At 39.8% G+C, this 14,672-nt stretch overlaps 1 protein-coding gene across 2 annotated transcripts in view; it reads right to left on the minus strand.

Annotated features, from left to right (window-relative positions):
• LOC122812081 (gamma-aminobutyric acid type B receptor subunit 1-like) overlaps nucleotides 1-14,672 on the minus strand; it is a 2,214,644-nt gene that overhangs the window by 211,096 nt on the left and 1,988,876 nt on the right. For both annotated transcript variants that reach the window (XM_044084349.1, XM_044084350.1), the window contains one exon: nucleotides 2,559-2,709. In XM_044084349.1, coding sequence (XP_043940284.1) covers nucleotides 2,559-2,709 — 151 coding nt within the window. The remainder of the gene's footprint in view (nucleotides 1-2,558; nucleotides 2,710-14,672) is intronic.

The following is a 14,672-nucleotide window of genomic DNA, read 5'->3' on the forward strand; positions in this document are numbered from 1 at the left end:
ACACTCAGATCTGCTCTGAGTTACAGCACAATGGCACTAAATATACAAAACCAACTGATATTGCCAACATCCTAGCAGATAGGTTCAGTGCTAACTTTACCCCCCTCTAACCCCCTAGAGGGCCCATTTCTATACTGGAAGAATGCAAAGTTCCTATAATCACGGCTGCACAGGTAAAAAACACACTCTCCAAAGCCAGGAACACAGCATCCATGGGACCTGACAATATCCCAGGCTGCATTCTACATGAACTACAGAATGAACTGGCACCCTACCTAAGTACCATGTTCAATCATAGCCTCACCTCAGGCTTTGTACCCACTGAATGGCGCACCATGACGGTTATCCCACTCCACAAAGGGGGAGCCACGACAGACCCCGGGAACTACCGCCCCATTAGCCTGATGAGCCTGTTCTGCAAGGCCATGGAATGTATCATTGTGTAACTCATAAACAAAGACACTGGTAATCTCCAAACTCTGGACCCTACCCAGTTTGGATTTGTAAAAGGCAGATCATGTCTCCTAAACCTGATTGACTTCTTTGAAGCAGTCACCAAAGCCACAGATGAGGGTAAAATGGTTCACACAGCTTATCTAGATGTCACCAAGGCTTTTGATACCATCCCCCACTCTGGAATTATAGAGAAGCTCACTAAACTAGGTATAAATCCCTATGTCACAAGATGGGTTGCCAACTGGCTCATGGACAGAACCCACACTGTGAAAGTAGCGGATTCCAAATCCGACATCAGACCAGTGACAAGTGGAGTACCACAGGGTTCAGTCCTGGGTCCTCTCCTGTTTGGTATCTACTTCTCTGAAGTGCAGGCCAACACAGAAGGTCTTTGGCTAACAAAGTTTGCAGATGACTGAAAACTAGGAGCCTTAATCGAAACTCCTAACGATGTGGAAAAACTACAAAAGGGCCTCACTGAGACAGATACCTGGTGTCAAAGCCATGGCCTGAAGCTCAATGCCAAAAAGTGTATTGTCGTCCCCTTTGGTGAAAACTCTGTATCCATGAACTACCACATAGCTGGCAGTCTACTTAATGCTGAAAATGTGATAAGAGACCTTGGGACACAGGTGGACAGTAGTCTCTCCTTTGATAATCACATTGCCACAGTGGTCAGGAAATCCTTCTACATGGCTCATCTCATCACAAAAGGATTCTCATCCAGAAAAAAAGAGGTCATTGTTCCCTTCTACTCATCACTCATTAGACCCATTATAGAGTACAATGCCCCTTTAGGTATGTACCTCACAAGACATCTACAACAACTGGAAAGACCACAGAAATACTTCACAAAGAGGATTACTGGCCTCAAACAGATGCCCTATGCAGACCATCTCAAAAAACTACAGCTTTACTCCATCGCATATCGCCTACTCAGGAGGGATCTCTGCCTAACATACAAAGCTATGTCAAACCCAGAGCTGTTGGACATGCTCCACTTAAAGAAATCCCAATCCCTCCGAGCTACATGCTCTAGGGACCTAAATTTTGTCACCACAATAAACAGAACATGCTGGATGGATAGATTCCTGTCTCAGAGACTTCCCATACTCTGGAACAGACTACCTATCTATGTAAAACAGAGCTCCTCATTAGCACTCTTCAAGAAAAATCTTGATGATTGGATGGGAAATAGGAAATTCACCCCAGGGATCACTGTGGCTCTGCTCAACAGGGGCACAGGAAAATTATTTTCTTGGGTGGCGAAAGCCAGGGTACATTTTTTGGCTAGGCTTGTATGGGCCCTAGGGCCATTAGCCTAGTACCTACCTATGAACCTATGATGACCACATAACTGCCACAGTGAAGGAATAGAATTAGGTAAACAAAATGAGTAATTTTGAAAATATTTCATTTACTTATACATGTGCACACATCTAAGAGGAATTTTTCTAGCATGATATTTTGATTTAGAATCTGTTAATTATAATAGACAGAGTTTGGTCATATGTCCAACAACAGGATGTATAGTATTGTTTATGTTGCAGGCTAGAAATATATATCTGAAATCAATGAAGAAGGCTCTTAAAAGAAACTGATTTGCATTGTTGTTTTTGAAAAAAGAATTAATTTCTTCAATTTGCAATTTTATGGATTTGCATTAACATTATTTACGCCTCAGCAAAGATGACTGTGGACTAAGATCATTCAACTGTTAAAGATTTATTAGACAGGAGTATATGAGTGCTGGATTTTCTGGATGACTGGGAGATTTGTGTTAATATCATATCATATACTTTTCTTTAAAATATTTCATCTTACCCTTTTACTTCAGCACTGATGTTTTTCAAGTATATTCCTCAAAATCTTCAACTCAGAGCTCTTTCCAACTTATTTAATTTCTGTGCTGATACTGAATTTGTAGGTAGAATACAGAAGATCAAAGTGAAGAAGATTGCACAAAAGGCAATTGGTTGTATACAGTTCACATTTGCTCATTCATGGCTCTCTTACAGTCTTTGACTATTTTCAACTTAAATCACAACAAAATGGAAAACCCACTTCTCTTCAATTCTTCTGTACTTTCAGTTCTTACTTACCGGACATGGCTGTTGTAGATATTGAAGGTCAAACAGACAATTCCCATCAATATTCCCATGCCAGCGAGTATAGACATTGAAACAAAGAGCTTCTGAGAAAGGTGCCGGAAAGCTGGGATCACCTTTGTGTGATCAGCAGGAGGAGAGGTCCCTAAGTAAACCAACAAGAAAAATCTAAAGTAATTAATTATGTTCAAACTAGTTTAAAGAGAATCACAACATTTCTGGTTTAGAGATTTGAAAAATATAAATTGTCTTCATTCTTAGTGGAGCACACACCCAGATTTCATTCAGGCAATCATATTCCTGGCTTAACATGGTTTACCATCACTGCTGAAATGTCGCTAAATTCCCCTTGCATCCTAATTAGGACTCCATAGTTTATATTGCCTAAACTAATGAGCTATATAGCCTAATTTCAAAACACTTGCTCATAGTGCAAGTGACAACAGTAACTGAGAACAAGTCATTCATAATCAGGGCAGACTTATTGAGAGCAACTCAGACTATGACCTCTAGAAAATTAAGCCCTCTGTAACACTGTGAAGGAGGATCCCATATGACCCACTGAGATGTACAATTTTGCAATGTTCCCATGTGTTTTGTAAGGAAGGAAACAAAGTCCTGCATTTGACTTTTTAGGAACACTGATATTCACTTTATGTTTTAATGCTAACACAGTAGTGTCTCTCCACTGCTTTTTAGTCAGAGCTTACAGACAATGCTTGATACCTTGGTACCTTACCTGAAGAAGAACTGCATTACTCAGTGGTTATTCCTTCACACCACAGCTGGCACTGCGGCTTCTCATTTGTTCCTGAACTACAGCCACCTGTGCCTGAGTTAAATGGTTTTATTTGTGGGTTTGATATTTAGGCAGAACTAACTGTATTCTCACCATTTTGTCATGACTTATTGGCCAGCAGACCCTGTAACAAAAAGCCTACTGCGTTTTGTCAATATCCTGTAGCATTACTACCTGTAATACTGCAGACTTGATACTAATTCCTTTACTGAGACAGCTACAACATTATAAAGATAAGACCCAGCACACTGAGAAGGAAGGCCATGTAATACCTGACGTTTATTTGCTTTCCTGTTGGCAGACATGTAGCAATGAACGGTGAAATGGGAACAGAACCATTCAGTCACCTAATAATACCTGACAACAACAGTACAAGAGGTAGATATGCCAAATCATTTTGTATAACAGAGGGAAGATTTGACACAAACTAAATTGTGAATGCGAGGAAGGGACAGCCAAGCAGTTAGATGCCAAGCTACGTGCTGCTTCTGGTAGAAACTAATCTACATTTTTTGGGCAATTAACCTTTTTATAAGAGATTACCCAAAAAAGGCAAGTAAAAAGCAGTTCCGTGGTATAGATGTTTAAAGCTCTGACTATGCCACAGGTGACCTGTGTTCGAGTAGCAGCTCATGTGCTTGTAGAAACTGGCCAGGGAGAACAGTGCTGTCTCAGCTATCCTGGGGGGAAGTGAAAAGAGCTCTGGCATTTCCACAAGGGTGACACCTAGAAGGTGCACTTAGTAATATCCTGCTGATTTTAAGACAACCGACACAAATAGTCATGATGTTTAGCACCAATAAAGTCAAGAGGAATTCAGCATGTGGAGGCAAATCTACATCAGGGTACAGCAATGACAGGCTCTGGAGTGTCACCGAGAGGAAGGGGAGTGTTATATAATTTGCAGTCATCAGAATATTTGGCTGTCCAAAGTCCCTTTATCATGTTCATATCTATGAAGACTAACCAAGAATGAAGAGGTTCCAGTGGTAATTCCCGTTGAGATAGATAGCAAACTCCCAGCATGATATACTGTGCCCTTGCTAAACATGTTTTATAAACTAAAATAAAGACTGATGTTCAGTGCTTTAAAATTGTCAGTTAGTCCCTTATGCTAAAAAAAAAAAAAAACTTATCTTAGCAATACCAAGATAAGCATCATGCATTCTCAACCCTTTATCATCTATTGCTATTATCTCTTCAAAGAATGACACAAGATTCAGAAGACAACACTCACTAAACAAACCTATGCGGTCTGTATCTAACGGAATTATGCCTCCTACCTAATTATTGTTAAAGCTATATTATTATTACTACTATTTTAATGGTTTACAGATAATACTGTTCAGGCTGATGGATCTAAAATGCTCTGTGTCTCATATGAGCTCCCCTTTGTGAGTTGGTTTCTCTGTGACCTGTCACATTAAGTCAGGGAGGAGCCTAAATTCTAAAATTTTATTTAACATAGTTGACAATGGTCAAGTTAGGTTTTCTTCATTCTGTGTAGTAAACTGCCAGGAATACTGTCTGTCTCCATGCTACCTGAAATTATAATTTTATTTGTGGTAGCAGCTGTCATATCTGTAGTCGCATAAGGCAAGATTCTCCCATGACACTTGCTAAATCACTCAGTGTATATCTTTGCTTATTAAGGAAGGTGCTCAGAACTTTTTTTGCAAATAATTTTGCTATGCCCTATGGATTGCTGATTAATTCCTTTGATGACATGTTTTATACAAAAAAAAAAACTTCCTTTCGATTTTCAGATGCAATTAAAAAACATCTTATAATCTCATATATCCTCTGTGAGCAATCCATGTTCATTTTAGATCTAAAGATTTGATTAGAAATCTAAATAGTTTCTGCGTTTTTTAAACTTTGGTTTGGTTTTATAACTAGGGTGACTTTTTTGTCTGCTTTCCCCCCTTCTGTCTTGTTAACGAACACATTCTGGCTAGGCTTATAAATGCCTTTGGGCAGATAGCCTAGTACCTACCTATGAACCATCAAGCAACCCCTGCTGGACTTGAACTCATTCTTTCCCTAGTGGCAGGGACTTCTTCAATATTGTGACAGCATTCCAGGGGAGACATTATGCAGGAAGACATCATGGAGTTTGGACCTTCACCAGCATCCCAGCAAGGAGGGCATTATTTTGTAACCTACTATGTGCCTGTCTTTGCAAGCTGACCACTTTCATGTGTGCAACAGTTGCTTACACCCTTCTGTCCTTGCATATATGCTTCTCCATACATGCCATTTTTGCAGAAAACAAGATTTGTGCTTTAATACTGTTCTTCTTTAAGATTTCACAAGTGGCACACATGCTTTTCTCTTTGACATTACTAATGTTGAACAGTCACTGGCAAATCATATAGTATTTTCTTTAATTTTAACTGGATAATTAGTCCATGCATCTTTTAAGACTAAATCTTTATCTTAACTTGAGAAAAATCTTAAATCACTGACCTTGGTAAGGGTGTTTTTTTTTAAATATGAGTAAGAAAGTGATCTATGTGCCCTTTCGATGCCAAAGTAAAAGCTTCAGGTAAGTAGGAAGATATGTGAAGGCTGCCAGCCTAGCTAGATATAATTTTGTAGAAAATTCTGTCATTTGTAAATATTAATATAAGCCACAGGCTTGTTCTCTTAAATGGAAGAAAATTGTGTTAAATGCTGAACGTCAAAAATGTAACCGCAGTGTACTCTGCTGGAAGAAATCTGATAAGTCAAGCCTTGTATGACTGTTTGATCTCAAACTCGGAGCCATGATGTCCAGACCAGCAGATTCGTTCTATTGTTTTGAGTTCAGAGTTACTTGCTAGATTTTACATATATAATGTCTTTAATTGCTGTGGTTTCCTGACCAGGTGCAAGATCAAAGCTATGCTAAACTCTGAGTTTCTGTTAGCTTGGGAAAACAGAGAAGTGTCAAGAATGATGTAATGTGAAGCAATACTTTGTTATCAATTTAAGGACAGAGTTTTTGGCATTTGTCTTCAGAACTGACAACTCACCAGTACTCTGCTTTTCCTCTATATGTAAGTTTATTTAGAACAGTGACTGCTCTTAGGAAAAGATAGAAAACAGTAAGTTTAGTCTAGCTGTTTTCTGTATACTTATGTCAAAACTATTCTACAGTATTATTTTGAGCATTTTCCTATGATGCCTGAACTCTTGACTAGCACTGTGTAGTATGAAATATTGTCTTGTGTTTTTATTATTTATTATTAAATATTTTTAAACCTCTCAACTGTGGCTATTTTGTGTAGAGATAAGTTAAGCTCTAGAGTACATTGCATGTATATTAATGCACAAGGCCATTCCAATAGTCTTGCTGCTCACTCACACTTATTTGGATATCAGTAATATTACACAGTGAAATTGCTCACCCTTTGATAAGGGCCTTATTAGTAGTTGATATTAGTGATTGGTGGCAGCTGGTACTACCGTATAGACTGGCAGGAAGGGGCATAGCTGGAGAGCCTGTGCAGCCTTCCCCAGGAGCATCTGTGTGTTTGTATATAAATCATATCTTAAAGTGTGTGTGTGTGTGTGTGTGTGTGTGTGTGTGTGTGTGTGTGTGTGTGTGTGTGTGTGTGTGTGTACTACTTGGGCAGGGACATGAAGCACTGGTTGGACAAAGAGAGTGTTGGAGGTTTTAGCTTGACCACTAGGCTGAGGTCTATACCCTAAAGCTGTGCCAGTGGGGAGTCTTACTGCGGATCTGGACAGAAAGGGAGAAACCAGCCCCAGGCTGACTGTGATCTCTATGTGCTCTTAAGGGAAATTGTACTTTACTGTGTGTGTATTTGATATCCTTTTTAATGTGAATGCCTCTCACTGGTGTTAGTGGTGAGGACTGAGGCTCCTTGATTACTGGGCCAATGCACAGGTGCCACATATTAATTGGTTAACAGTGGTGGGATATCCACATTACATATTAATTGGTTGGCAACTGGCTTGTTGTGGTGTGGATAGTGAATTCCTGTAGCTTATGTACAGTGATCACTGAAGGTGTTTTGCACTCTAAATCAGCCACACAGTGAATATTCAGAGTTCAGATCACAATTGTTTTATTTCTTTTTTTAGCTTAGTTAGTCATGGAGAGCAGGCAAGCATGTCAGCAGAGGAGTAAGGCAAGATGACAAGGAGCTAGTTGGTTGAGATGTGCCAGGCTAAGGTACTGGTGCATGGAAACCTGACTAAGGCAGACCTGATTGCAACTTTGGTCACAGCTGCATCAGAAAACAGCAATCAGGAGGAAGATCAGACTGACTGTGGAGATGTACAACACTCAGAGAGTGCACACTCAACCTTTCTGCAGAAGACTTAAAAATCCATCTGGAGCTAAAGAGACTTGAGGGGGAGGCCAGGTGTTTGGAAACAGAAGGAGAAGAGATACTCAGAAGTCTACAGGCTGATAAGAATGAGAAACTGCTATGCCTGGAAGCTGAGGAGAAGGAAATGGAGGTAACAGGGAAGGGAGTAACTGGCCCCTAGAAGCACAAAAGGTCAATACATTTCTTCTGCAGTTTACAGAGGGGGATAATTTGATAATTTCATTCATATGTTTAAGAGGGTATGTAAACAGTATGATGTTGACCAAAGGCTCTGGGCACGGTTCCTGACCCCCTTTCTCCATGGTAAAGCTGTAATTATTTTGTCCAAAATGCCTGATGTTAACCGTTTTAATTATAATGCTGCAAAGAATTGTTTGTTAGAATTTTTTAAGCTAACACCTAAAACTTATAGAAAAAAGTTTCATGAGCATAGACGTAAGGCAGATGAAAGTGTTTGTGAATATGTTGCTGAACTGAGCACTTATTTTCATAGGTGGGTGAGTGGATGTCAGATCACCACTTTTGAAGGGCTGGCAGACCTTTTGGTGAGGGAACAAGCCCTTAGCACTTTGCCTGAGGACATGAGGATCTGGTTAGCTGATAGACAATGTACTACTTCAGATGAGTTGTTGAAAAAGGGAGACCTATACCTAGCAAGCAGGCATCACTGCACAGGAAAGGGACACCCAGTGTTGCTCATGGGTCTAAAGGACCCCATGGCGGGCAGCCCAGACTGCCCCAACAGAATCTGCCAGTAGCAGGTGAAGCCACTAGTCCAGGTACATGTCCAGGACCTAGGATTAAATGTTTTGAATGCAACCAGTCGGGCCATGTGGCATACAGATGTCCACTGAGGCAAGATGGGGAACAAAAGGTGAGAGAGCCAGTAAGTGAGAAAGACAAATTGCCAACAGTAGGTTGTCTTTAGACAACAAGAGTATCAAACTACCACAAGAGCTCATATCCTATCATAGTGAATGGCAAAGAGGCTATTGCTAAGAGAGAGACAGTCTCTGACATAGCCATCGTGAAGCCTGCAATGGTTACAGAGGAGAACTACTTGCCTGAGCAGTCTACTCCAGTTAGAGCTTTAGGAGGGACCCCATTCTATATACCTTTGTCTAGGGTTCACCTTGACCGGGAGGGTGAAAAAGGATGCCAGCAAGTAGGTGTGTTTGAGGATATCTCTGCAGATGTCCTGATAGAGAAGGGGCATAGCTGGAGAGCCTGTGCCAGCCTTCCCCAGGAGCATTTGTGTGTTTGTATATAACTCATATCTTAGTGTGTGTGTGTGTGTGTGTGTGTGTGTGTGTGTGTGTGTGTGTGTGTGTGTGTGTGTGTGTGTGTGTGTGTGTGTCAGCTACTTGGGCAGGGACACAAATCACTGGCTGGACAGAGAGGGTGCTGGAGGTTTTAGCTTGACCACTAGGCTGAGATCTATACCCTATAGCTGTGCCAGTGGGGAGTCTTATTAGGGATCTGGAGAGAAAGGGAAAATCCGGCCCCAGACTGACTGTGACCTCTGTGTGCTCCTAAGGGAAATTGTACATTTCTGTGTGTGTATTTGATATCCTTCCCAATGTGGAAGTCCATCACTGGTGTTAGTGGTGAGGATTTTGGCTCTTTGATTACTGGGCAGTGCATGGGCGTCACAGCAGGTTCATAGTATTAGGCATCCAAATATTAAGGCATTAAATCATACTGTCTCCCTCTTATTAGGAATTCTATACATCCTGATGCTATTTCATCTAGATCTGTTTTTTTCCTGGGATAAAATTTAGTTTTTCAAGTAATTTTCAAACAAAATTAAACATTTCTTCTTCAATACTCAAGACTGGTGATGATTTTTGTTTCAGACATTCACTCAGCACTTCAACTTGCTTTTTACATTTGTCTTTAAAATTGTCCATTTTGCTTTCTAATTTATCTATCTTTACATATAACTCACTAATGTTACTCAGTATTGCCTGTATGTCTGTTTTCATAGTACTGTCCTGTACACTGGGCTTAGAATGGCTCATTCTGAGACAATTAGTTCTTTCTCGTTTTCCTGACAGGAAAAAGCAGTTAAAAGAGATTCAAACTTATTTTTGTACTAAATCTTTCAGCAGATGATCAACTACAAATTCATCAAGGTTTGAATCATTCTGTTTGAGTTTTTCAGTAAAAATCCTGTCAAAAATGTTAAAATGAAGCAAAGCTAAAAATTGTGCTGTTAACTGCTCACCATCTTGGCCTTGCTCCCAAGAGCATGATTTTTTTTTTACTGCAAAATACCCAGTCTCTATAAACCAGAGCACAAAAATGGCAACCTACAGCCTTCATTAATATTATAAAAAATATTACCCAACATAATACCAGGTTTTATAATAAAATACATTAACTGTGGTACACTGTTATTCATGAACATCTCAGTGCCAACAGTTTTTCACTGTACCTCTCTCTCTCTCTCTATATATATATATATATATATATATATATATATATATAATATACACACACACACACATATAGATAGATTAGATATACACACACACACATATATATATATATATATATATATATATATATATATATATATATATATATATATATATATATATATATATATATGAAAACGTAACTTCAGATTAGAAAGGGAACCCAGGCAAAAGTAAACATCCTGTAATAAATTCATGCTGATAGCCTTTTAGCAATAACAACATTCAGAGGAAACCCATTATAAATAAAAGTGATATGAATGAGAAAAAGCAAACTTTTGAGTATGTTTTGGTCTCCCACTGCATACCTTTCAGATGACTAGCTCCTGCTTTCTTATCATATTGCTTTTCTAACTATACTAACCCCCCCCCCCCTACATACACACACAGTTCCCAGGGCTGGAACTGCCTTGGCCATATGCAGTTTGGAAGGAAGTTAGGGAAGCATGAAGCAGAGACTTTGTACTGTCACATATGTTGATGTGCATACAGGGAATTGTTTTGGATGCCTAAGTAGGTACAGCTGCTATTATCATGACCATTACCTCACATAATGTCAGTTAGCCCTAGCCATATTCTCAAGTGCCAAATTTAACAGCAATCTATCTTTCAAGTCACAGCATGCCCTCATCACTGCAAATGCCAAGTTGCAGCCAAAGGTTCATCTCTCTCTCACAGACTGAGTGAGCCAGCAAAATGCTGCTCCCTCCTGACTTACCTTCCCTGACTCCTCTAGTGTCTGAGATGCCAGTCAATCTTGGGTAATCTGGGATGCATTCAGGAATCAATCCCTCTTCACTACAAAGTCAGTGTTTTAGCTGAAGAAGCCAGTTACAAGGGCAAAAGTGTTCATCATTTTATTATCTTATTTTTTTCTATAAAGAAGTATTCATTTCCAAGCAAGTTATAAGTACTTGATTAACATGACATCTCAGGAGGTCTGGTGTAAATTTCATGGCCTTTTTCCTGATTTCAAGGAGTATCTATCAGTAAATTCATTCCTCATGAAATGTTTCTCCTGTGAAGATAAAACCTAGATATTCAAAACAAGATTTAACTAACCATGCAGTCCCCTTGTATCTTGTCCCTTCACTAGCTCTGATTAAAAGTTAAAGTAAGCAAGCAGATTAAGGTATCCAAGGTCTGTATCATACTGGTTCTAGGAAAGTTTTTACTACTACTGTTCTCGCCTCTGTGTCTGCCTAGTAACACCCTGTAGGAGGAACAAGCAGTGGATATATTGCAAAGATCTGCTCCTCATTTATGCAATGAGCTGTCGGTAAGCTATCTCACCCACTTACAGGAGGATCTCTTTGTTTCCACTTCCCCTGCCAGGGAAATGTAGACACATTGTGGTACTGTGCATGTGCCCCTCCTTAACAGGATGGGCATGCCTGCCCTTATCCCCCCGCCAGCAACTCAGATGCTCAAGCTAACTGCAGCTGGGTCATATCTGCTGCAGTCAAGTCTTTACCATTCTATGCCATGGTGCTATCTAAGCTTTTCCAGTTCAGTTCCACAGCCACTTACACCGCAAGCAGGATTGAAGGATCAACTACTTCATGAATGCAGGAAAAACTCTCTCACATAATTCTCCCTGGATAATGACAAAACTCTCTTTCATTATCCTCCTCTCTGAAGTTTCATAAAACCTTCTCATGTAGTCACTCTCCCTTGAACATGTTGCTCTACACCCTCAGCTCAGCCATAGGGAATGAGGTTGAGACACCCTGTCATCCAAGGCCACAACCACTAGACTGACTGAAACCAATTAAGGAACCTTTTTTATCACCAGATATGTTCTGGCATAACATTTTCATCAATAGGTACATCACCCCAGACTCCATTTTATTTTGTACCATTATGCTAAACACAAACACTTTCCTTTTTCCTGTAATTTATCAGCTTTCCGAGTGAGACACTTTGCATTAACAATACAGCACATATTAAGCAAGACATAGACAGACTGTATTTCTTAGTTACCATCATATTTCCTGCTGTACACATCTTGCACAGAATAATTCAACTTGGAACAGATTCTAGCGTAATATTTTATTCCATTGATAAATAAGAAGTTTAATTTTGCATGGACTCAGCTATAATATCTGTTATAATATCTGTGGGTACCCTTTTCCACAGCTATAACTCAAAAAGTGGATTGAAAGGTTCTGTGTGGTGTACTCTACCAAACTGGCTCCTTCTGGAATTTCAGGTGATTTTTGGCTGCTATCATAAGTCCTTCGACCAAGAGTGGAATCTTCATGTATATTGTGGGTTGTATTGTGGTAATTCCGGAGTGGGCGTATTAGTGAAAATTCCTCTTCAGATCAGCATAGATGACATCACAATGAAGGGAACATATCTTCTTGTGCTTGATGGTGGACAAATCACTTGTATTATGTTGTTATCTTTCCTTAATATTAACTTGATCCGTGGCTGCTTTCAACTAATTTTCTTTCTGTACAGTTTCCTCATAGTGCACCAGGTTGGATACTGCTTCTTTCATTATCTGAAGAGTATTAATTTCCTGAGTATAAGACTGCAACTTCAGTTCACAATCTAGTAACACTGGCTTCCAAATCTTTGATTCTTTTGTTGTGCTTCTTTCATTTGCAAATTCATATCTTTCATTCACTTGTCTGTGGATATTTATTAGGATTTCAACTCCAAAAACAGATAACAACCAAGAAGACATCCCCAGTCAATTTAATAAATACTTTACAGAAACCATCCAGACCCTTGCAAACAACCAAACCTATGAGAACATCTCCACCCCTGCAAATCCACCCCCACCTCCAACTAACAATTGCCCCAAGTTCAGCTTCCACTCAGAACAAACCAAATCTATTGAAAAACTACTCCGCAAGCTCAAACCAACGTCTCTAGCTGCGGATAAATTACCCACTGAATACCTCCGCCTGGCTGCAGAAGCCATATCATATCCTGTCTCCATCCTAATTAGCAGATCCATCTCTGAGTTTATACTACCCAAGCTATGGAAAATATTACATATCATCCCTCTACATAAAGGGGGAACCTCCCTGGAACTCAATAACTACCACCCTATATCCATACTACCCATTTTATCTAAAACTGTAGAGAGGGTAATACATAAGCAACTAATGAAATATCTCCTAGAAAATAATCTAATAGCAACACAACAACATGGCTTTAGACCCTTCCATAGCACCACCACCACACTAACAGAATTCACCAACACTGTCAATACTCACAGAAACAATGGACTCCTTTTATCTGCCACGTTCCTTGACTTGTCCAAAGCATTCGATATAGTTAACCACAATAAACTTCTTTCACTAGCAACTCTAAACCTTACCACCCCTGCCATCTCCTGGTTCAAAAACTACCTAAAGGGAAGGAAACAAGCTGTTATGTGGCAAAACCAACTCTTCCCCCTCCCTACTAGTCTCTCTAGGAGTATGCCAAGGCTCCATCCTGGGGCCACTTCTTTTTACCCTCTTCATCAATCAGCTCACAAATAGTATTCCTAAAGCCTCAATAGTGCAATATGCAGATGAGACCACCATAATATGCGCAGCCAAATCAATTGAAATCCTTCACTCCCTAACACAAGAATGCTTTTCCCCTAGCAGAAACCTGGATTACAAACCAAAAGCTTATTCTGACCCCAAGTAAAACAAAGCTAGTACTCTTTAGCTCCCATAGAGCCACACCTCCCACTGATTCTTTCTTCATCTCCTCCTTTAACAAGACCACAATCACCCTCACAAATCATACCAAACTCTTAGGGGTTGAAATAGAAAATCATCTTAAATTTGACCTACATATTTCTATAATCATAAAAAAGTACATAAAAAACTTGGCCTACTGTATCGCAATAAAAAATTCTTCACTGACCACTCCAAAACTACAACAGCGAGGACTCACCTACTATCCACCCTACTTTATGCCTCCCCCTGCTTACAAATCTCTGCAAATCCGACCTAAACTTGATATTTGTTATAATAAGATAGCCAAATTTACTACAACCTCTCCCATCAGAACACATCTTGTGAATGCGTAAAAAAACTCAATTGGCTAGAACTACCACTCTACTGCAATTCAATCAACTATCACTAGCCCACAAAGTAATACATAACTCTGAAAACACCCCAGCCCTACAAAATCTTTTGCAGCCCTATACAACCGCCAGGCCTTTGAGGTCTAGCACACAAAACCTCCTCAAATTAACCAAATATAACAGTGAAGCTGGTAAGTTTGTCTACAGCCACTGTTTAGCCAAAACCTGGAACTCCCTTTCTGCCCACATAACTGACAACAAATCCCCATCACAGTTCAAGAAACTTGTTAAAACTCACTTTTTGAATAATCGACTGTGCTCCTATATCCCCCCTGACTAATGTCTCATTAGAACAGTTCACCTAACTTAGGTAACTCTGCTAAGCCAACCATAGTACTGTACCCACTTAGGACTGTTAATCTACTGCTCATTCCATCTCTCCAG

This window comes from Protopterus annectens, chromosome 9.part0, assembly GCF_019279795.1.
Source record: "Protopterus annectens isolate FY-2018-M chromosome 9.part0, PAN1.0, whole genome shotgun sequence".
NCBI lineage: Eukaryota > Metazoa > Chordata > Ceratodontiformes > Protopteridae > Protopterus > Protopterus annectens.